At 44.9% G+C, this 24,227-nt stretch overlaps 2 protein-coding genes across 4 annotated transcripts in view; one reads left to right on the top strand and one right to left on the bottom strand.

Moving 5' to 3' along the window:
• The window catches only part of KDM1A (lysine demethylase 1A), a 39,796-nt gene extending 23,067 nt beyond the window's left edge, over positions 1 to 16,729 (top strand). The window contains exons 6-20 of the mRNA XM_081920578.1: positions 65 to 157; positions 1,113 to 1,219; positions 3,227 to 3,308; positions 4,043 to 4,137; positions 4,415 to 4,557; positions 5,673 to 5,763; positions 6,229 to 6,363; positions 7,162 to 7,235; positions 8,509 to 8,620; positions 9,762 to 9,894; positions 12,842 to 13,029; positions 13,682 to 13,796; positions 14,552 to 14,679; positions 15,096 to 15,242; positions 16,157 to 16,729. Of these exons, the coding sequence (XP_081776704.1) occupies positions 65 to 157; positions 1,113 to 1,219; positions 3,227 to 3,308; positions 4,043 to 4,137; positions 4,415 to 4,557; positions 5,673 to 5,763; positions 6,229 to 6,363; positions 7,162 to 7,235; positions 8,509 to 8,620; positions 9,762 to 9,894; positions 12,842 to 13,029; positions 13,682 to 13,796; positions 14,552 to 14,679; positions 15,096 to 15,242; positions 16,157 to 16,342 (1,829 nt within the window). The 3' untranslated portion in view covers positions 16,343 to 16,729. The remainder of the gene's footprint in view (positions 1 to 64; positions 158 to 1,112; positions 1,220 to 3,226; positions 3,309 to 4,042; positions 4,138 to 4,414; positions 4,558 to 5,672; positions 5,764 to 6,228; positions 6,364 to 7,161; positions 7,236 to 8,508; positions 8,621 to 9,761; positions 9,895 to 12,841; positions 13,030 to 13,681; positions 13,797 to 14,551; positions 14,680 to 15,095; positions 15,243 to 16,156) is intronic.
• A 3,693-nt stretch (positions 16,730 to 20,422) lies between these two features.
• Positions 20,423 to 24,227, bottom strand: part of LUZP1 (leucine zipper protein 1) — a 68,551-nt gene continuing 64,746 nt past the window's right edge. For all 3 annotated transcript variants that reach the window (XM_081920556.1, XM_081920554.1, XM_081920555.1), the window contains exon 4: positions 20,423 to 23,046. The gene's annotated coding sequence lies outside the window, so the exon portion shown is untranslated. The remainder of the gene's footprint in view (positions 23,047 to 24,227) is intronic.

Genomic DNA, 24,227 nt, shown 5'->3' with positions numbered 1-24,227 from the left:
ACTAACAGCATTATAGGTCTGCTCTTCAACAGTTTGTATATTAAGAGACTTTTCTATTTCATAGGTGATACTGTACTAGTTCACAGAGTCCACAGCTATCTGGAACGCCATGGCTTGATCAATTTTGGCATCTACAAAAGAGTGAAGCCCCTACCAAGTAAGGAGTTCAAGTCAACACTTGTTCTTTGAATCAGAACGTGTCATTTGCTTCATCATTACAATAAAGATTTGGCAGTGGGTGGGATGGTTAATTGTTCATTTTCAGGCTTGATCTGTCATACATCGCTGTCTGGAGTGCAGACTCACCTTTGTGGTTTATGCCATATATAAATTCAGTTTGAAGCCCAGTGCTCTTTCTGCAGCCCAGCATGTCTGTTTGCCTCCTATGTTGCAGTCCTTCATCTGAAGCTGTTTGAAGAAAGTTTTGAGACTAGACTGAACGCTTCAGCTGCTAGTTCTCATCCCTAATATATTGCTCACTCATTGCATCTTGCCTTTCTTTCACTAGAGAAATTCAAGGCAGTTAACTATAAAATCAAAATGGTTCAAAGCAGTTCAGTGGAAGGAGTCTCATCCTTTCTTTTCTCCTGCAAAATAGTCAGTCACTGATGAAGCAAGAGAGGGGAGGGGTTGGAAGGCAAGCAGGCAAATGACCTTTCTGATAAACTTCATCATCTGGCTACTGTGTCCTTCTGTAGATCTGAGTGCCTGGCCTTGTGGTGCTGTGTGCCCGTCAAGTTCAGAGGGTTACTACGTATGGAATTCTGACCCTTTGGAACAATTACGTTTCTGTCAGGGTTCCAGGTTTGATCCAAGAGTTCTTTCCTGGTTGCTGATTTGGTAATATTTTCTGATGCATCTGACAACTTAGTTCAGGGATTTGTTCAGACAGGGGCTTGGTTTGCTTTCCCTCCTAGTGCAGTGTTAAGCAAATTTCTTAATCTTGTAACCTAAAAATGTATTCCCAGCTGACAGAGAGGGAGAAAGAGAAAGAAACAGAAACAGTGATCATAGCTCATATTGGTCCTAGCCTTGCTCATTTTGCCAGAACCTAGCCTGGGCTAATGAGTTCACTAACATACCATTGTTTATCCATGCATTTGTGCTTTTAGCTAAGAAGACTGGCAAGGTGATCATTATTGGTTCTGGGGTCTCCGGCTTAGCAGCAGCTCGCCAGCTACAGAGCTTCGGAATGGACGTCACACTATTAGAAGCAAGAGTGAGTGTCTTGCGCAGTATGTCTCAGCCTTGTAATTAAGTCCAGAAGTTACTGGTCTACAGTATTTTTACTAGGAGCCTGCTTACCCACACATACCTGTAGAGATCATTTGTGGCCTACTGACAGTTCACATGATGGCACCACACATCAAAACCAGTAGAAAACCTCTGCTGAATGAGAAGGAGGAGGCTAAGATATCCCTGGAAACTGCCTGAACATCTTTGCATCGCGTTTCAGTCCCTGTCACACGTACCTTTGAGCATGGCCTCTTCTGCACATCTATGTTCTGTCTTATGCAAAAGTGTAAGATGCAAGGGTTATGAGGACAGACTTTCTCTGCAGTGGCATTTGCAATCTGTGGTCCTCTCAGTTATACTAGGGGGTCCTTGCTGATCATTTTTCATCACTACATAAAAACCTGAGTTTTTGAAAAAGCCTTCCATGCAGGCTGATATATGCTGTTGTAAAACAGTAATCGCCACCAGCTTGGATGGTTTTGATTAGACAAATCCATGGGGTATAAGGCTATAAGCAGCAATTAGCCACGATGGCTGTGCTCCGCCTCCATGATTTGAGGCACTATGCTTCTGAATACCAGTTGCTGGAAACAGCAGGAAGGGAGATTGCTATTGTGCCCATGTCCTTGCAGGTTTCCCACAGGCATCTATCTGGTTGGTCACCATGGCAACAGGATGCTGGCCCAGATGGGTCATTGGCCTCACCCAGCAGCCTCTTCTTATGTTCTTAAATGGCTGTGTAGCACTTTAATAAGTCATATTACCTGTTTTATTTTACTGTAAGATGGTTTACCATTTTTATCATAATATATATATAGATACTTTGATATTTTATTTTGTAAGCTGCTTTGGGGGCTGTGTGAAGAAGAGAATGAGGCACAATAATAATTTGAATAAGCACATGAAAAACTTGTTTGTTCTTATGCAGACCTGTTTCTTGTTTACAAGCCTCTTCATTTCCCCACACAGGATGCTACAGGGCCTGAGAGATGGATTTGATTAGACACAAATTACAATGAATTCAGGCAAGAGATGAGAAATGTAGAATGATTTTGTCACCAAGGGTATAGTAGTGTAACAAAAAAACCCCCAAAAGTCTTATGATTCCCTGACCTTTTATAACTGCTTCATGTTTTTAAGATACACACCTAAAATACTTTCTGTATATCTAAAAGTGCAGCTTGTATAACATGGAGTTAGGATAACAGTGGCTCCCAATAGTGGTTTTAGGCATTGGAACTTGACTTTGCCACTGAAAAAACTGTGAAGCAGCCCACATTAACATTCATTTTTATGACTGAAGAATATCAGTGTTAAGCTTTAACCAATAACGTGGCCTTGAGCCCTCTTGTTCAGTGTGCTCTTATCCTTGACCTTACCTAATTCTTCCCGTGCCAGAGCGCTATTGCCAGTCTAGGGTAGACAATACTGAACTAGGTAGACCAATAGTTTGAAATACAGGCAACTCTGTAACTACTTCCAGCAGTGCATTAGAAGTTAGATAAATATCTACTCTTAATTAATACTGAAATGGAGTTCCCAGATAGTTTTCCTATTCATGCACTGACCAGACTTAGACTTAGTTGTATTACGTGCCTTCAGATCATTCTTGGGACTGATGATAAGTTCAGAATGTGGCTGCAGGGACATAGTTAATAAAGAGAAAATTAAGACAGGTGTCAGGGTAATACTTTACAGGTACAATTCTCCATCAAGCTGCTGCAGTCTGTTTCCTCTCAAGGGGCTTCCCGTTTAGTTTTAAAACGTATTTGGATTTACTAACCTGTTAGCCAATTTCAACACTCTTGTTTCCTATTCTGTTTTTTGTGTGTTTTTTTACAAGAGGGTTCGTTTTATTTAAAATTCGCTGTCCAACACTTTTTGAAAAAGAAAGCATTACTGCTAGTGTTTCAAAGGGTTTACTAAAATTAGCATATAGTTCCAGTGAAAGCCCTGTAAATGTAACCCCTGGAATTTTTCTCTCTTAAAGGATCGTGTAGGGGGCAGAGTTGCCACTTTTCGCAAAGGAAACTACGTTGCAGACCTAGGAGCCATGGTGGTAACAGGACTTGGTGAGTCTTTAAAAACAAGTCTGAATTCAAACTCTGCATCTATGGGCTTATTACTGAGTAGTTTTGCACATTCCTTGGCACCCAATTTTTATGATTGGCAATAGCAGTTCTCCATGGCTTCCTCATATGAATATTTTTTCTCTCTTTTTCTCTCTCTGGCCTTACTTGGTGGGCCTGTGGCCTAATTCAGATTTTTAGCTTATTTCATCAGACAGTTGATCAGTCCTAGATCATTCTCTCTCCGAAAGGGGAAAGGTGAGAGAAAGCAAAACTAGAAGGAGAGAAGGAGGGCCCTTCCTAATCTCACTACTGGGACTCAGTAAACTACCCAGTATTTGTGATTACAGTGGTACCTCGGGTTACATACGCTTCAGGTTACATACACTTCAGGTTACAGACTCCGCTAACCCAGAAATAGTACCTCGGGTTAAGAACTTTGCTTCAGGTTGAGAACAGAAATCGTGCAGCAGCGGCAGCAGGAGGCCCCAATAGCTAAAGTGGTACCTCAGGTTAAGAACAGTTTCAGGTTAAGAACAGACCTCCAGAACGAATTAAGTTCTTAACCCGAGGTACCACTGTAGTTTTATCTAGCTGTATTTTAAGAATGAGATGTGTTCCTTCTGCAAGTTTTCCAGGTTTCAGTTCCTTCATTTGCTAGATACAATCCCTCTGGAAATGGGAATCGAAACGATTATATTCTTCTCTGTACAATCTCTCTCTCTCTCGCTTTTTAGGAGGAAACCCAATGGCTGTGGTGAGCAAGCAAGTAAATATGGAACTGGCCAAAATAAAACAGAAGTGTCCACTCTATGAAGCCAATGGACAAGCGGTAAGTTTGATGTTTCTTGGAAACATTCACTTGAGAGAATAGTTTGGAGCAAAATTACATACTGGCTTGAAAATATAAGTCTGTTGCTAAGCTGTTGTTATACTAGATAATATTTTCTTACTGTTTAATCAAACTTTTCCTCCTACAACTTAACGCCTTTAGCTATTCTGTCCACATTTTAAAAGGTCTGGGTGGTATATAGTGTGTGAGTGGAAAGTGCTTCTTGAGCTTTTGTTGCTGCTTTACTTATGATTAACTTCAAGGATCCTTCTTGCAGGTTCCAAAAGAGAAAGATGAAATGGTAGAGCAAGAGTTCAATCGTTTGCTGGAAGCTACTTCATATCTCAGCCACCAGCTGGACTTCAATGTCCTTAATAACAAGCCTGTCTCCCTGGGTCAGGCTTTAGAAGTCGTCATACAGTAAGTGAGGTTACATTTCATTGATAACTCTGAAAATGTCCTCAGCTGTTGCTGCTGCTGTTGATGAAATTTATCTGTGTGAAGAAAGAGGTCTAGATTAAATTCAGTGGATCTGACCACTGTGTGTTAAGTATATTTTGCTGGAAACATGTCTTCAGGTTTGTAGTATATTAACTCTCAGATCTCACTTTTGCCCGCATGCCTTCAGAGAAGCTCTGTATAAGCAATGACAGTGACCATTCCACGTGGGGGTTCTGTTCCAGGCCCCCATGCGTGTCGGCAAAGTGGGTAGAAGCCTGCCCCGCTTCTTTACACCCCACCCCCCTTCTGCTGCCTTAAGGGTCCAAAAGGACCTGTGCGTTGGCAATCACATGTCAATTTGACGCACCTAGAATGGTTGCCACTTGTATTCATGTTTGATTCTGCCTTGAACCAAGGAGGAGACTGCCAGTCAGTGGGCTTTACAGCTTTCCTTGAGTGTTAAATACGGGTTTCTTGTGTTTTTGAAATGCTTGCCAAACGTTTCTGTATCCCCCACCACTTCATCTGGGAATTTGATGGAGTTGGCTGCTGACAGAAGGCAGGTTCACACGTGACCTGAACAGTCCTTTGAGGCAGCTGCTTGAACTTCTGTCTAGCAAGTGTTGCAATATGGCCTAAGCCATGCGTGGAGAACTTCATACCCAGGGGGCAAATGCAGCTCTTGGGGGTCTCTCTTTTTGGCCCTTGGGGCTTTCCCAGACCACCCCCTCACCAGCTCTGCTTTGCACCCTCCTTGAGTGTTTTTGTGTTGGTAGAATACATCCTTGAACTCTGACAATGCCTCTTGCTTGCTTGTTTGTATGTATGGAGGATAAGAATGTGTGTGTGTGTGTGTGTGTAGAAACTACCTGATACAAAGGTAATATTTGAATTTGTCACTCAAACCACTTTTGCCTTTGGACCTGCCCACAAGAGGCATGTGGCTTGTAGAAGGTTTGCAGAAGGGAATGTGGATCTTGGGCTGAAAAATGTTTCCCTATCCCTGGTCTAGGTCCTAGATGCTGCTGCAGCCTGAAATCCTTACTCTACCTCTTGTTTTGCCATCTGCCATTCTTTCTCTTTTCCTTACGTAGATTGCAGGAGAAGCATGTGAAAGACGAACAGATTGAACACTGGAAGAAGATAGTGAAAACTCAAGAAGAGCTTAAAGATCTTCTTAATAAGGTCAGATGCTTATCCCAGCTTGAGACACGCACAGCTCCGTTCCCTTTACGTACAACTTACTTCTTGGTGTAGGAAGGTTTTGGCCCCATTTTGGGGCCATTGCAGTGGCTTGGAAGAGCCCTTTATCTGTGCAGTCCTACATATAAGAGTATGATACGCTATTGCTGTAGAACAGAGCTTTCCAAACTTTTCAGGTTGGTGACACACTTTTTATACATGCATCATTTCGTGACACAGTAATTCAGTTTTACTAGCAAACCGGAGGTTAAACTGACCTCCTTCCAGCCCTGGGCAGTGCGTGGGGAGCCTTTTCCCAACAAACCTACAGTACACCTTGCAGCCGACACACTATGTCGTGACACACAGTTCAGTAAGCTCTCCTGCAGAGTCCTGAAAGGTACAAAAGGGCTTTTCCCCTCTCTTCCTGCTAAGTGTTTTTTCTCTCTACCCCACCCGCCTTTATAGATGGTGAACTTGAAAGAGAAGATAAAGGAGCTCCACCAGCAGTACAAGGAGGCATCTGAAGTAAAACCGCCTCGAGACATCACTGCAGAGTTCCTTGTGAAGAGTAAGCATAGAGATCTTACTGCTCTGTGTAAGGTAAGGATCAATGTGAAAATGGCTTTTCCTACTGAATATATATATATTTTTTGAAAAAGAGTCCTCCAGCTGTTTTATATCACAGCTCAGGTGGTTTGCACTGCTACATATGACTGAATTTTGCATCTCATTTTTGGATTGGTGCGTAAAAAAAAATCATTTCATGAATCTGTGTGTGTGTGTGTGTGTGTGTGTGTGTGTGTGTCAAGGCAAGTTACAAAGATGTCATAGAAGATAGTTAAGCATTGTTTCAAAAAACATCAAAAATAACAGAATGTAGATTAAAAACAATACAAAATGAACAACTGAGGCAGAATTCTTTTTTATCCAGCTGAAAAAGCCTGTTGAAACAAAAAATGTTTCCAGAAACTGCAAATGGTGGGCTGGTCAGTGCTAAAAGTTATAGTAGAGAAGGAAGATGATCTCCTATCCTCCTCAAGCTTAATAATTACAGAGACCTGTCTGGCCTCAACCAGAAATCAGACAATTTAGTGTTGCCAGGCCCATGCTATGGAACATTCTTCCAGCAGAAATTCAGCAGCTTTCTCACCTTTGACTCCCTGGGTCTCTTAAAGACTCTTTTATACTGAGAACACCTATGCAGCTATTTAAAACCTCTTGACTCACCAATCATTTTAATGATTTCCTTGATCTGTTTTTATAGTTCCATGTGTGCATATGGCTGTATACTAGCCCAATATTTTATCAGAGGGTAAATGCTATTATAAACACTAAATAATAAGATAATTCTTCAACATTGCTCTTCAGTAATGTTCTCTTTATCTATGTACTTATCAGGAGTATGATGAGCTGGCTGAAACACAAGCAAAGCTGGAAGAGAAGCTTCAGGAACTAGAAGCCAATCCTCCAAGGTATATATCTGAGTGGCTGGATGCTAGTGAAGGTGTTGGGGTTTTTTTGCTTTTAGTTACGTCTTCCTTGAGTTCTGCTTGTCAAAGAGATGCAGTGGAATAGTTCAGGTGATGAAGGATAAGCCAGTGGTTCTTGAACTGTGGTCTGAAGACCGACCAGAGGGTTTTGGTGTATTCACAACTAGTCCCCAGGTTCATGATGAAAGTAGCATTCTGAAGAGTTGGTGGTTTCTTGGAGGCTCCCACCGCATGTCAAAGAGGAAATTCGCTTCTCAGCCTAATGTTACAGTTTTAACCAAAAGTGGTTTGCAGTGGTGGAAGCATCAAAGAAAGCTTTGCAGTGTGCACTGTTCTCTGCTGTGTGCACATAGCACTTAGTTCAGTTGCAGCAGAAGGCAAATGCAGCACTTGAGCTCTAATTCATACTGCCTTTCACAGTTGGCCGTGTTTTATTTATTTCATAAAATTTGTACACAACTTGATTTTTAAAAAAACCACACACCCAAAACCTCATAGTGGCTTTAAGGGGAGTAAACGTGGTCCTCGACAGAGCCGTGTTTAAGGAAAACTCTTAGTAAGTTTATTGTAAAGCAAAAAGCCATCACGGTAGGAGCAAGCTGCCATGGCACATAAAATCTGGAAGCTAGAAGTAGATATTGAAATGTTGACAACTTGAAAGAAGAGGAGGATGAACAATGGGGAAAGGAGGTCAGGGGGAGGGTACCCTTAAGAAGGATAGGGAGAATTTCAGTTGGCTGACCATTAGGATAGTGTGGAAGCTATAGGACTGGATGTGAAAACGGAAAGAGGAGAAGGATATGAAATGGTGAATTGTACATGGGAGAGAGGGTTTTGGCTGCTCTTCAAGGGACTGGATGAGTCCATATTTCACCTTCTGTTTTTTCTGTGCCTTAATGCTCTTATGAGTCTTGAAGGCAGAGATCGGTCTCTTCCTGCTTATAAAACCACTCTGAGCTGATAGGATAATATGCAGTGCAATAAAATTAATAAAAAACTGGGTGCTGTCATCAGCAACATTGGATAAAATCTGACTGAGAGGTGACCTTACAGCAGTCTTTCTTTCTCTGGTCAGTAACATTTCAGCCATAAGGTGAAAAAGTAGTGAATGAGCTCCTGTCAAAAGTGGCTGTAAGCACAAGGGATTTTCAGTTGTGTTGAAGGGCAAGGTTTGCAGACCCACCTGATACAGGACAATGCACTGGTAGCATCTCCCTAACAGCATGTTTTGTTTTTCTGTCAAATTTATTTGCAGTGATGTTTATTTATCATCAAGGGACAGACAGATCCTTGACTGGCATTTTGCAAATCTTGAATTTGCCAACGCCACACCACTCTCTACTCTGTCATTGAAACATTGGGACCAGGTAACTCCATGTTTTCTCCATACTGACATTTAAGTGAGTGTTTCAAAAGAAGTTTGAATTTATCCGTATGGAAAGATGGAATTGTGGAGCAACTCATGACCAGGATTGTGTATATTCTGTCCTGAACACAAATCTGCTCCAGGGTAACACAAATTCTGTACCTCCAAAGAGCCTGAATGTTGATTTTGCAAAATTCTTTTTTTAAAGTTATTTTGCAAATAATTATGTAAAGCACTGAAGTCCCAACCTTTTATCACCGAAAGTGCTCTTTCCAAATGTTTCCTCACAGGCACACACACTTTCTATGGCTTAGCATATGATTGCAGAATATACACAGCCCTGGCACCGTTTCTAAAATGCAGCTTTGAGACACAGTACACACTCAAATACAGACTGAAAACTCCACCTGCACTTTATTGGTTTCTTTTGCAACGTTGCCAACCATAGCAGATTAGATGCTACTTGGATTTATTACTTCAGCATTCTGGTTTCCTCTGGGCTGGATGGGATGTTGCCTGGATCAGCTCCCCTATGCACACATGGTGGGGAATGAGAGAGCACCTTCCTCCCCACTTATCTGGTGCACCTTCAACACTACTGGATGTCCATGGTATAACATTCTTAAAAGGGATATATCCCAATAAAATCCAATAAGGAATATAGCCAATAAAATCTAAAGCACACAGGTCTAATCATGCAAATGTTATTCCAAATAAATTATATGAACCCCGACAATACAATCTGGGTACGGGAATTTATACTTAGCATGCCTTTTAAGAACATTGTTCCCTTGTGTAGACGCTCACAGGTGAGACAAGCACGCTGGGTGGGCAGGAAGGAAAGACATGCTCTTGCTGCTGCAGCTGCTTCCGCCTTCCTAGGATATTCCTCCCTGATTTGGCTCAGCTTAGGCAATTTCCACTCTTTTCAGAATGCCCCCTGCTTCCCCCCAGAGAGACCCGTTCACTGCAAGTAGCCAAATGTTCTGTTTCACATAAGCAGTAGGCTTTCGTCATTGCCATCCGTGGGAATTTGTCACCACTTTTTGTCCATGGGCAGCGTGAGGGGAATTCACCAGGACCAATTAATTGCCCTACAAATTCACTAATGGGACATCTGAATCTCCCCTTCTCCATTTCAGGATGATGATTTTGAGTTCACAGGCAGTCATCTGACTGTGAGAAATGGTTATTCCTGTGTGCCCGTGGCTCTGGCCGAAGGATTGGACATTAAACTTAACACAGCCGTTCGGCAGGTTCGCTACACAGCCTCAGGTGAGCAAAACTTGCAGTCATCTCTGATGGTCCCATAGTTGTAAGGCTGCTGTTTGCTCACTACCTCCAGGGAAAGCCAGTGGATGGTGTTGCACCCACTAGTCATGTGCCTTCCGTCACTGTTTGGTGATGAAGGATATTGGAATGCTGACAAGGTCTCAGGATGTGATGTACATACGAATGAAAGGGAAAGCCACAGCTTGAAAGTGGGTGTGACAAGGATGGGTGAGGTTTGTGGTGGACAAAGACACAAAGAGACCACAAATACTGTGGTTTGGGGGGAGTATATAGAGGAGAAGAGAGGCAGTTGAAACTGAGAAAGGGTGACAATTCAGGTATGAGGAGTCATGTCCAAAGATGTGAAGATAAATAGGGGCTGCTGTGGATGAGCTTGCATGGAATGAGGACAGCCAAAATTGGGAATAAGGGGAGATGTGCAAAAAAAACCTATAACTGGCTGTCATTCAGTGGCTTCAGGGCAAAGACAATACAGTGCCAGTAGGAGAGTTTGGTTTGGAGAAGGGAGAGGCAGATTTGAATCCCAAGTTAGCTCTAAGCCTATGAGATGGCTATGAAAGCTGCTAAGAAATCTTACTTTGCAGCTTCCATTGCATCCGCTAGCTCTCACCCGGCACAACTTTTTAAAATAATTAGGTCAATAACGTCCTTAGGAGGACAACCAAATTTAAGCACAAATTCGACCCACAGCTGTGAGGCATTTGCGAGTTTTTTTGAGGAGAAAGCCCTGTTGCTCCGCCGTGACCTCCCTGCCAATTTAGATACAGTGACTGAACTGGAGGCCCCTCGACTGACTTCAGGTCCAGTGTTGGACCATTTCGATCGGATACTCCCTACTGATGTGGATAGATTCCTCCAAGTTGGTAGGCCCACCACCTGCCTCCTTGATCCGTGCCCGTCTTGGCTGATTAGGGAGTGTCCAGATGTTGCGCGGACCCCCCTGGTTGAAATTATCAGTTTGTCCCTTGACACGGGGACATTCCCAGGGGAACTGAAGGAAGCAGTGGTGTGTCCACTCTTAAAAAAAACTTCATTAGATCCCTTAGACCTATCCAATTACCGCCCAGTTTCAAATCTTCCATACCTGGGTAAGGTAATTGAGAGAGCGGTTGCTGAACAGCTTGGTAGGTTTCTGGAGGAAACATCGGCATTAGATCCATTTCAGTCCGGTTTCCGTCCTGGTTTTGGGACGGAGACGGCTCTGGTTGCCCTAACAGATGATCTCCGTAGACAACTGGATCGAGGTGGGTCAGGACTGCTGATCCTTTTAGATTTGTCAGCAGCCTTTGACATGGTCGATCATGATCTTCTGGACCACCGCCTCGCAGACGTGGGGATACAGGGCATAGCCCGTAACTGGTTGTGCTCTTTTATCTCTGGTCGGGGACAGAGGGTGGCACTAGGGAGGGAAATGTCGTCGCGCCACTCCTTGGTGTGTGGAGTGCCGCAGGGCGCAATTCTCTCCCCGATGCTTTTTAACATCTTTATGCGCCCCCTTGCCCAGATTATCCGGAGCTTTGGGCTGGGCTGTCACCAATATGCTGATGACACTCAGCTCTATCTGCTGATGGATGGCCACACTGACTCGGCCCGAACACACTGACCAGATGCTTGGAAGCTGTGGCTGGATGGTTTCGTGGGAGCCGATTGAAACTAAATCCTTCGAAGACAGAGGTCCTATGGCTAGGTCGGGATGGCATGGGGATGAGGGACCAACTCCCTTCTCTTGCGGGGGCCCAGTTAGTGCCATTGCCTTCCGTTAAGAGATTGGGTGTAATCCTTGACGGCTCCCTTTCCAAGGAGGCGCAAGTTACAGCAACAGCCAAGGCGACATTTTTCCACCGTCGCCGCATCAAGCAGTTGGTCCCTTACCTTTCCCGCCCCGACCTGGCCACAGTGATCCATGCGACGGTCATCTCCAGGCTTGACTACTGTAATTCGCTCTATGCGGGGCTGCCCTTGAAGCTGTCCCAGAAACTCCAGCGGGTACAGAATGCTGCAGCGAGGCTCCTCACGGGGTCTCTGCCATGGGAGCATATTCACCCAGTGCTTTTCAAGCTGCACTGGCTCCCGGTGGAGTACAGGGTCAGATTTAAGGTACTGCTTTTGACCTTTAAAGCCCTTCACGGCCTAGGACCCTCGTACCTACGGGACCGCCTCTCCTGGTATGCCCCACGGAGAGCCTCAAGGTCCATAAATAACAACACCCTAGTGGTCCCAGGCCCTAAGGAAGTTAGATTGGCTTCAACCAGAGCCAGGGCCTTTTCAACTCTGGCTCCGGCCTGGTGGAACGCTCTGCCTCATGAGACCAGGGCCCTGCAGGATCTGATTTCTTTCCGCAGGGCCTGTAAGAGAGAGTTGTTCTGCCTGGCCTTTGGCTTGGAGCCAATTTGATTCCCTCCCTCTCTTTTTTTCTTTCTTTTCCTTCTCCTCTTGCGATGAGGCTACATTTTAATATTTTAATGTTCCATTATTTTAATGTTGTATTTTATTTTTGTTTTTAAGTTGTAATCATTCATCTTGTTTTTATTATTGCTTGTAAGCCGCTCTGAGCCCGGCCTTGGCTGGGGAGGGCGGGGTATAAATAAAAATATTATTATTGTTGTTGTTGTTGTTGTTGTTGTTGTTGTTGTTGTTGTCCTAAGGTGGAATTGAGCAAGCAATTTTGCAGAGTGATTTTTGAGGCTCTTGGAGATGAGGATTGTGAAGCGAGTTGTACACTGGAAGGACCAATAGACATGATGCTAGGATTGTGAGCCGGCAGAATCTCAATCTACCTAATATTCAGGAACTAAAAAAAAAAGGGTTACTAGTTAAGATGTCTGAGCAGCCATTCTTTCACCCCTATAAACCTACCCAACAATACTAGTGATTTTCTTTCATGGCATTCTCTCCTCTCCCCCCCCCCCTTCCTTTTTCATTTTTCCAGGATGTGAAGTGATAGCTGTCAACACCCGGTCCACTAGCCAGACATTTATTTATAAGTGTGATGCTGTTCTCTGTACCCTTCCCTTGGGAGTGCTGAAGCAGCAGCCTCCTGCTGTACAGTTTGTTCCTCCTCTTCCGGAGTGGAAGACATCTGCTGTGCAGAGAATGGGATTTGGAAACCTTAACAAGGTAGCTTGAAATGTACAAAAGTGGAGCAGTGGGGGGTGGGGTGGGCAGCAAAGAGCAATTACACTAGCTATACCCTTACCTGCTGTGGATAGGTGGAAGCTTTCTTCCTCAATTCATTTCGGTGTTCCATAGCTGAGAATAGAGCACAAAACCATTCATATATAGCTTTGCCTTTTTTGCTTCAGGCGGGGCCTAAGTAGTGCACTGTATACCACATGCTGAAGAAAATTATACCCTAGAAGAGATGAATCAGTTCTAGCAGCATTGAATCAGAAAGCTTAGCTTGCTTTCCACTTACACTTGATAGCGTACTGGGGGTGTCAATGAACGTTGGCTGGAAATCGGAGAAACACTTCCCAAAAGCGAATCTATCTTACTCTTATAGTCTGTTTCATATATATTAATTCATACGTGCATGTCAGGGTCTGAAGTATTTTCTGAGTTTATTTTGTGAAAACATAAAACTTGTATATAGATTTCCTGTGACATGAAAGAAGGGGAAATTATTTAAAGCACAGCTTGGAACTGGTGAGAAATGTAAAGCGCCCCCCTTCCCGTGCGATCCATGTGAAAAAGGCAAGCGGCAGCAAATCTTAAAACGCTGAACCAGACCAGAGTCTTTCCTGAATCCTAACGTTTCCTTCCTTTTTAGGTTGTGCTGTGTTTTGACCGTGTGTTCTGGGATCCCAGCGTAAATTTGTTTGGTCACGTTGGCAGCACAACAGCCAGCCGAGGAGAGCTTTTCCTGTTTTGGAATCTTTACAAAGGTAGTTGGCACCAAAGCATGTAAATATTTTCATGGGCGCCTTTGGCTGAAATCCAAACTGTGGTGGTGGAGTTGGATGGGGTGGGACTCTGCCCAGCTCAAAAAAGCTCTGCCAGCCCTCAGGGGGACACCAGTGTCCTGCCCTCAAAATTGTGTGCTGAAGTACAGGAATCCCCTGTTCTGGGATAGGGCTGAGCTTGCCTGGCACCCACTGAATCCTGCGCCAGTCCTGTTGCTGTTAGCTGACTGCATTTGATCTGATCCAGCCCCCTGCCCCCTTGCAATGCCAGCTTCTGGTTGCATGTCTCACCATAGAAACTAAAAAACTATAAATCCACCTTGCTCAGTGTTGCTCAATGTCACTGGCAGCAGCTCAGCTGGGCAGTGAGAAGTCTTCGCCGAGGCGATTTTGGTTGACGTGAGCTCCCTTTTCTCACTTCTCAGTTGGAGACACTGCGTTTAATGCCAGATATGACCAAAAGCAATATACGTAACTTCAGAAATTCCTAAGTGGTTAGAAATGACTCCTACTTGGCACTATCTTTGCCTTCTGTGCCCTCATAAGATGATAAACTCTTGTCTCCTTAAAAAACAAAAGCCATCAGTTTTTGTTTGGCTCTTTATCTCAGTGAGAAATCTTGTTATTTAGGCTGTTTGCCAGAGAACCTTAATAAAGCACATTCCTGTGCAGGATGAAACTAAAGCTATTTGGCTAGCGCTTGCGTTCTGCTGATGTCCCAATAATCTTTTCCACAGCACCCATTCTTCTGGCCTTGGTGGCAGGTGAAGCAGCCGGAATAATGGAGAACATCAGTGATGATGTCATTGTCGGGCGCTGTCTTGCAATTCTCAAGGGCATTTTTGGCAGCAGTGCTGTCCCTCAGGTATCACGTTGATTTATGATTAGGGATTTATGATTAGAAAAAGCCTTCCAACAGAGAAGGGCCATTCCTATAGGTTAGGATTGTGTACTTTAGGCTGGCTATTGGCTGCAAAGAGAATCACTTCCGTATGCTTTGTTTTCACCACCTGCTGCCCTCAACTAGAACTGCTTGGACTCCCTTCCCTCACTCTGGATGTTCCTGCTTTCCATTCTGCAGACATGGGCCAACCTTGAAAGCATAGCTGACAGGAGAATAATTGGGCATTGCTTCCAGGCTTTTCAGGGCTTTCTGTTACTTGCAGTTTTCCTCAGCCTAGGAAAAAGCATGTGGATATGTGTGCCTGCACACATCCTCCTAGTATGAGGGACTTCACCAAACGTTACACACTTGCGTAACCCTCCCCCCTTTGTCCTCAGCCTAAGGAAACAGTAGTCTCTCGCTGGAGGGCAGACCCCTGGGCCAGAGGATCCTATTCCTATGTAGCAGCTGGATCTTCAGGAAATGATTATGACTTGATGGCTCAGCCAATCACCCCGGGACCAGCCATTCCAGGAGCTCCCCAGGTGAGAACTGCATTCAGATTAGCACCAAGAAGCAGCAGGAGCCTTTGATGTTGTACCACATTTTTTTCCTGGAACGTTTCATTATATTTATAAATTTATTTTGATTATTAATCTCATCCCACTTGGCTTCCTTGTCTAGCATGCAAGTACCATGGCTGGGAGCTGCTTTTTTTCTTAATTACAAGTATCAGTACAACTCCTCATGAAAGCAACCTTTTTACTTTTCTTCAGCATTTTTTGGGGGGGGGGATCAAAAGGGAAGATCAAAAAACCTGGCAACTTTGCTGGTTGTTAACATTGACTAGGAGCAACCCATAGCTGGGTGCTATTCAGGCCATAGAAAGATCTGATGTCTGCCCTTTGGGCTCACTCTACAGTAGGTGTAAGGAATTATGAATAATGGGAATGAAGTAACAGTTCCCTCTTGCCACTCCCCGCCCACCAAATGTGTTTGTTTGCAAACTCTAGAAAGGGGGAGATGAGACTAAATTTAAGGTGCAACTTGGGAATTGGCCCTGCTATCTGCTTCTGAAACCAAGCAAGCGGCCGTACCCCAGTGCACTTGGGTCATTCAATTCAAGCACACACACAGAAGTAAGTTTAAACCAGCTTGAGATGCTGAATATGTTTTTCAAGTTCATGACAAAATTTGCACTCTGCTTCCCTTTAGACCACAGGGAGGAAAACTGGTCCTCTGCCACATTGAAATGCCGAACACATTTCTTCTACTCTCTCTGTGGGCAATCCATATGGGATGCTTGATTCTGGGAGAAACAAACAAATGATAAAATTATTCCCAGGCGTCACTTGGAGTGACAGCTTTTTAGCAAACCAACCTTGTATTGCAGGTATGCTATATTCAGCAGGTAAACTGGGGCTCTTGTAACATTGCCAATCTCTTATTTCTTTTCCAGCCAATTCCTCGCCTGTTCTTTGCAGGAGAGCATACAATTCGCAACTACCCAGCGACTGTTCACGGAGCTCTGCTGAGTGGACTGAGAGAAGCTGGACGCATTGCAGACCAGTTTCTCGGTGCAATGTACACTCTGCCTCGCCAAGCTACTCCTGTTGCAGCTGCGCAGCAGGCTCCTGCCATGTAACAATGCAGTGGGTTATGAATGCCTTGCATGGACTCGTGATTAGAAGCAAGTGGCCTTCCTGGTCTGTAGCACTACCAATTATAAGGTGTAACCAGGAGCCAAAAGCATCGCCCCTGTTGAGCGGCCTTCCTAGACTTCAGTCGTCCAAGAACGCAGTTCCTGACTGCCACAGCAGCCTCGATTCTCTGGAGCGGTGCACCTTCTCCCCCAAATCCAGACTTCTGGTCTCTCTTGACAGAGATCTCTTTTGGTACAGATGCATTTTTGTTTGTTTCTTTCCAGGGTTTAGAACTCTTGTAAGTTAGCTGCTGTTAGTCACTAAGGTAAGATTGTCTTATGTGGGTTTTGTTTTGGGAAGCAAAAATAAAACTTCCTTTTTTATAAAAACACGGACAACAGAAACACAGTTTCTTTTCATTTTGAGTATGTTGCAGGATGCAATGCTCTACTCTCTGCTATATGCAACTAAAAAGTTACAGATTAGACGCCAGTTAAGGATCCTCAGAGATGTGAGGGGAAATGGCTGAGTAACTCAAGGCACTTAGAATGGGTACTTGGAGGAGGCACATTGAATCTGGGACAGTTACAGATAAATGATGGTTCTTGCTAGGAAGCTAAAGGGGTGGAATCAGTTTTGGTGCAGGCAAAGTATGTGCTGGGATTTGGTGCTAAGTAAGGGGATATTCAAAGGCCAGGACAAGGAAGAACAAAATTGGAGGGCACCAAGGACTGAGAAACTGTATTTATACTTGTTTTGTAGTGAGATTCCACTCTCCTGGCCAGGCTCTGAATCCTGTGTTTCATGGCCCAGTGTCTCATCCAGTCCTGTCTTCATTTGACAGGGTTGCCAGAGGCCAGCGGCGAGAGGTACCTGATATGCACAAGGGCAGGTTTTCTTGTAAATCCTATTCTATTATTGGGCTCAATTTCAGGGACAAAAATTGTATTGTGCAGGTCCAAAAAATGCCTGGAAAAGTGCTAACTATTTAGCATCCATGTGGATCTTGAACAAGTCAATGCAGTTCTCTGTACTTAGAGCTGTTGCCAAAACACTGTGGGTGGGGCATGCAAAATTGGCTGGGCTTTCTTCTTCACAAGAAGCAAAAGGTTTTTTCCATCTCAAAGCAATTCACACATTTGAGTAACATACAAATAGTTTTATTGATTAAGTACTGTAGAACAGACAGCATTAGTCAGAAGATAACATGCGGACAAATGTTTGCATTTAAACATAGCATGCAGACTTGTTGCTCTGTGACTAGCAGGCTAGCACCACCTGCTGTCCCGTGTGCAGGCAGGTTTGGGAGGCGAAAGAGCAGGGCCTTTCCCCAGCTGAACATACTAGCACCACAGTGCTTCCTTTTGAGTCAGGAGTGGAGTGATTGGGACAGTGCTGGTAGCTTCCTGGGTTCTGGAGGGCTGGCAAATGAGGATCTCTGAACACATTTTGCTAAAAATTGCACTTGCTTTCTCTTAACCTGAAAGCGAGGGAATGTTAAGGCAGGAGATGCTCATCTGCCTGCAAGCACACCATGTCAGGATTCGACAATCCCTTTCCACCCAGTCTTAACATTAGCAAGTAGAAAAAATATATTTTCATCTCTTAAAAATACATTCCACACAATCTGAAGGATTCTCAAGTGTTTATAAATGGCAGGAAGACCGGCGTGCCTTCCCCCTTGTGCAGACGTGGAAGGAGTAGACTGTACTCCCAACAGCCACAGAAAGGTTGAGCAAATCCTTTGGTCTCTAGCCAAGAGGAAAGAGAAAGGGGAGGAAGGATGTGGGCCCTGCACTGCAAGTACCTTCACCACTTTATCCCTCTTTGGATATAAAGTTGGGGTTTCAACTGAAGCAGCAAGATCCTTTGTGGGGTTGTCTTCCACTGATGCCCAGGGTAGAGGGGTGGCATCATGTAAGCCTCTCTCATCTCATATACACATTTTGAGAAGGAGAAATGTCAATTCCAGAAAGCCCGTGAGACAATAAATGTCCTGGCTGCTTGCATACGTATGGGTCCCTTCTGACAAATCTATGGCTAAAACTCAAGGTTCTTGGCACTCTTGACATCTTGTCGTAAAACCAGAGATGCACTAATGGCCTGAGGAAGTATGGCGTTACCTTACACTGGGCTGGCCTACCCAAGTATTGTCAATGGACTGGACCTTGTGAATCCAGGACTGTCTGCATGCAAATCATCTGCTCTACCACTGAGCTATGGTCTCTCTCGCTTTTCATCGGAGAAGCGGTTCTGCTTTTTGCAATGCAGGGAGGTGAAGGAGCAGATCTTACTAGGTTATGCAACATTGTGCGGGCTGTACATGAGGGCAATTCTGATCTCCAGTTGGAAGAAGTTGCTTTTTTTGTTTCTCGACATAAAAAGGAATAATCACATGCAGCACATATAATTACAACACTGGAACTGTTTTTTTGTTTTGTTTTTTTACACACAAATTTTCAGCATTAGAAAGTCCCTGGGGGATTCCTACTGTATTTATATGCTACAGTTAAAACAAAAATTAACTTGCCAAAATGCTGGCAAATATTTACAAATACACTTTACAGCTGTTTATTTTTAAAGTGTGCAACTTGAGCCAAACAGTCTCTTGTTTCCTGAACTCACCACTGCTAGTTCCATAATACAATCAGCTCCTATTGCACTCAGGGTTAAGGTCTCCTTAGGGTTTTGTCATCCTTTTTCATGGGGCCATCAATAAAATAACCCCCAACCGATACTGTAACGGATATTTACATTCATTCCTTATGCTTAGTGAAATGTAAGACTATCAACAGACCCCAGGCCTGAAAAACATTAAAAAGGGGGGGGGGTCCTCTGCCCTGAAGCAATAAACTAGCTAAAATAACTCAGGGCAAATTCATTTCTCTTTTACAGGGAGGTGGGGGATCCATAACGTGCCTTCAGAAAGGAGGCAGCAACCTCATCCATCAAGCCCTATTGCCGAAGCTGAGGCAGATTCCTTGGTTAAGCAAGGCCAGGTGTTACTGTTATAAAAGCTTCCTATCTAATCTGAAGGGGGGGGCTTGTATTCTTCCTCTTCCCAGCTGCTCAAGTATGTTCTAGGAATGTGGAACCTGTGGCCTTCCAGCAATAGTTGACTCGCAGTTCCCCATCAGCCACACCCAGGATGGTGGTCAAACTCTAGCTGGAGGGCTCACAACGCTCCCCATCTAGGGAACAAAGGCCTAAGACACAGATAACTGGTTCCTTTAAGTTTTCCCTTTTTGTAAAAATCAGCTGTATCAGTGCAGCTTTCAGAGGTGCTATCAGCCTAGGAACAAGGGACACTTGCCCTCATCCTTCTGTGTCTGGCTCAAATGCCAAACCCTTTATTCTTGGGCGACTTTTACTTGGACCCAGATACCTAGCTTTCTGACCCTGAGCACTCAGTCCTGGAGAAAGTGTCGTTCAGAACGATCTGCGTGTAGGGTTAAACTTGTGAACGCATTAGTCATGCAGAAAATAGTTTCAAATTCAAGTGAATAATCTCTAGCTCTTATGGTAAATGGAGTGCTCAGAGGGGGTGGAGCATTTTCCAGATCCTGTGAGAAGTTTGCAGCGTTGAATGTGGTCAAGCCAGCTTTCCAACAGGGGAAAAAAGTTGCCTGGGTTGTCGTTTGCATGTTGGGGCTTCTTTTGCACCAGAAAATCAGGCAGGGCGTTCTAAGGGCACTCAAAGTGTCACTGCTTTGAACAGGCACAATGAAAATGGCTCCAATTTCATCATGCAGAGGAGGGGAAATGTCCATTAAGGCTGCATTCCTAAGTATAATTACAGACAAACAAGTCCAAGAGGAACTTATTTTCATATAAATAAGTTTCAGTAAGGGGCTATTTTATCACTTTATGAACTAGTGGTCTTGGAGCTGGTGCACGTCACAGGAAATTCTAGGCATTTATGACCCAGCCAAACAAACGGCTCAGATAGCAACACCCTCCTCCCCGTTGGTTGGTGGCTTGCTTTAATTTTCAAGTAGGCTGAGATCCAACATCGGCGTTGAATCGAACTTTTCAGGTGCTAAAGTGCTTTCTTGAATCAACTACGACATGGCTTTTAAAAATTTCTTTTAGCAAAAACAATCACCATCCTACTTTGGATTAAATCACAGCCCCCCGTTGAACGCTAGACGGGCACCATCTGAGCATAACGGGGCGCGTCAGTTCAAAATGGCTGCTTACAGATTAGTTATTGCTGAGACCTTTATGTAAACAGACTACCCATCAATGGAAGCAAGCTAAAATCTGTGAATTGGCCCCCCGGTGAGAGGCCTGTAATTGGTGAATGAAAGTGGGACCACAGATATGCTGTGATTACATCACAAAGAGACGGGAGCATGAAACACAAGGTTCTAGACCTCAACACTGAAAATATGCGTGAAAGAGCGTGGGCAATACTTGAGATGATCTCATTGTTTGGCTTCTGTGCCTTCCCCAGTCCACTGACAAGCGGGAGAGCACGTGAAAATGTGAATGATTCATACAAGTTGCAGAAGTTAACTTTTGTTAGCACAGTTCGGGTAATAATAATTTTGAAAAGATGGTGCACACCCTTTGCCCACCTCTGTGAGAAATCAGTACGTAACAATGGTGCCTTTTATAGCACTGCTAGCCAAACTCGGGGGCATGTAAACTTATTCTTAGAACACTCATGCTTCAAGGTGAAGCTTGTGAACACTTTTAACCACTTGGTCCGATAAATGGCACCATTGCCCACATTCTGTGCCTCTCACATCTGAATCAGTTAAAATATGTTTTTTAAAACCTTTGGCTGAATTAAAAACTGTTGGGTAAAGGATAGAGTAGGAACCACAGCAAACCTCAGTTATTTCTAATGGTTCACAATGTATTTTTTTTTTATATAAAAAAGGCAAAGAAGTGAATCCGGGGTGTTTTTTCCCAAGCCAGGTTTTCCATCTGAAACCCTGGAAGCCTAGCCTGGAAGCTCTTGGCTTTTCGCAGAGTCGCAGGCTTCACCTAACTGTGCATGTGTGAACTCCGGTCAGAATGAATATGCTTTATGCACCAAACCCATGTGGCGATGCATTGCTAATGCACATTAAACTCTCTACCTAACTTTTAAAACATTGTTTTGTTCCCAATTCCTTTTCATGGGGAGTGAAACTGAGCTGCCTCCTTCTTAAGTCTGAATGGATTCCCTCTGCTTGGAGGGAGAGTTGCAGGGGCATTGTTCCTCGAGGGAACAGTGCTGTCCGATCTGCCACCAAATGGATAGCTAGAAAGGCCTGGCAGGGGAGGTGGGTACAAAACACTTACGTTTACAGCAGCATCTAAGCCTTATGTGCCAAATGCATGGGGGAAGACTGAGAAGACTAGGCCAAGGTGAGCAGATGCCGTGGCACTGGTGGGGTCCAACGTTCTGTCTGCTGACTCGGGTGCAGAAGAGGGCAATCGCTGTGCCTCTGGATGAGTCTCCGCTGGTCCCTTTGCCCATGCAAGTGAAGAGTGAGGTAGCAGAAATAAAGGAATAACACCCCCCCCCCCAGATATGTTGAGGTGCTGAACAAAGGAGCCTCTTCTTCCCCACTTTTCTGAGCAGGTTGTGCCAAATGCCCAGTGGCTGCCCCAGTCCTGAGGTGTGGTGCAGCCCACACTGAGGCCTCAGGCTGTTAGTTCAAGTAATGCGCCACAGGCTCTTCCAAGCAAGCAAGGCCCCACGGAGCACTCCGCCTCCTTTGGCTGGGATGACAATGGGCTCAGGGTGTCGGCGAGGTTTCTTGCTCCGCCTGATTTGAGTCCAGCCAGAGTTTGGATCCTGCGAGGCTTGCGGGCAAGGAAGGAAGCGAAGGCAAGAACTCAAGCGCTTGGGGAGGGAAGGGGCTGCTTCTTCAGCACCCAGCCTGCAGAGCGGGAGATGAGCGAAAATCTTGGATGTCATGCTTATTGCTTATGTGTCAGGCTCAGGCAGAAGTACTTGCAAATGGCCACGCATTGCAGTGCAGGTATGCTGCGAGAGAGCTATGGCTGGTGGGAAGCAATGGCCTTGGAGTGGGGTTCCTGGAACTATGTCATTCCCCTCCCCGCACCATCCTTTCCGGGGCGGCATCTCAGAGAGTACTTGCAGCACACGGAAACCAGCTTCAATGTAAACTTCTTTCTGAAGATGGAACAGCAAAAATCTGGCAAGGAACAGAAATTCTCAACGTGCCGTTCTGGGCTTTTGAGATCCGGCAAGCAGGTGTGTCTGGGGCAGTTCTTACTTCTTGCAGTGGTTACCAACACACATCCGCACACACAAAACCACACCTCTTGCTTCTCCAGGAAAAAGCGCGGCAGATGGCAGAGGTCAAGGTTGTTCGCCTCAAAGGTTTGTCCAACCTGATCCAAAGTTATTGGGTACCTCCTAGAGAGATGCAGAGCCGTTTACCAGCCATGGGTTACCATTGATTCAAGCTCAATAAGATTTCAGAGTGGGATTCCCCTGAGCGAAGTGTCTGCGGCCTCCTCCAGGGAGGAGAAGGAAAACACAAAGCCACCTTTTAAAAAATAAAAAAATAAAATCATCCACCCAAGGCTAGTGGGCAGAAAGGACCTTGAGCACTGAAGGGGTTAAAAGTCAGGCACTGTACATGTCCCTGTGTTGGACTGGCTGCAGGGAAGAGACCAGTGTAGGGATGAAGAATGAAGCTCAGCTTCTGGAGGTCATGCAACTGGAGGGGGAAAGACCCTAGGGAGAGAGAAGGGGGGGGGGAGTCACCACATTAAGCCATCAGACAATAATTCTTTTTCACAGATCTCTACTGCTTTGCTCTTCCTGGTCTGCGCAGTCACACCTACGGGGGTGGGAAGAAGAGTACTGCAGGGTCAGATCAAATCGCTATCTAGTCCATCTAGCGTCGTTTCCACAATGGCCAACCAGAAGAGAAGCTTGGAAGCAGGACCTGAACACAACAGCACTCTCTCCACACTTGTGACTCCCAGTAAATATGGGTCACGGGTGGCGCTGTGGTCTAAAACCACTGAGCCTCTTGGGCTTGCCGATCAGAAGGTCAACGGTTTGAATCCCCAGAACGGGGTGAGCTCCCATTGCTCTGTCCCAGCTCCTGCCAGCCTATCAGTTTGAAAGCACGCCAATGCAAGTAGATAAATAGGCGGGAAGGTAAACGGCGTTTCCGTCCACTCTGGTTTCCACTCTGGTCACGGTGTTCCATTGCGCCAGAAGCGGTATAGTCAAGCTGGCCACGTGACCTGAAAAGCTGTCTGTGGACAAACACCAGCTTCCTTGGCCTGAAAGCAAGATGAGCACCGCAACCCCATAGTTGCCTTTGACTGGACTTAACTGTCCAGGGGTCCTTTACCTCCCCCCTTTTTTTTACTCCCAGTAAATGTTATGCATAGACAGACTGCATACATTTGCAGGCCCAATTCAAAGTTCCAGTTCTAAACTACAAAGCCTCTTTACAGATTGGGATCCCAACATCTTAGGGAACATTTCTCCCAGTATGCATCCACCTCTCGGACCCTTACATAATTATCTGAGCCTTCCTCTTCATGTCTACTCCAGGAGAAGTACGGAAAGCTGCCAAGAAAGAGGGACTTGCCAGGAGTGGCCCCTCCGACTGTGGATTGGTCTCCCCAGGAGGCCCGCCTGGCATCAACCTTGCAATTCTTTTCAGTGGTAGGTCAAGATTTACCTCTAGGTGGTCTGCTGATTTTGTTATTAGCTGTTTTGATGGTGATTATGCTAATGTTTGTGCGGGTGGTTGTTGGTTTTCAGTTATTTGAAGTTGTGGTCAGTTTGTTCATGGTTTCCTGAAATGGAATCCATTTTTATACGACTTCTGTTCCACACACACAAACCACCTTGAAATCGCACGGCATGAAGCCATACATGGAGCAATACATTAC

The sequence above is a fragment of the Podarcis melisellensis genome, assembly GCF_964234715.1.
Source record: "Podarcis melisellensis genome assembly, chromosome: 8".
In the NCBI taxonomy this organism is placed as follows: domain Eukaryota; kingdom Metazoa; phylum Chordata; class Lepidosauria; order Squamata; family Lacertidae; genus Podarcis; species Podarcis melisellensis.
Note: the sequence above shows the minus strand (reverse complement) of the source record. Positions and strands in the feature narration are given on the sequence as shown.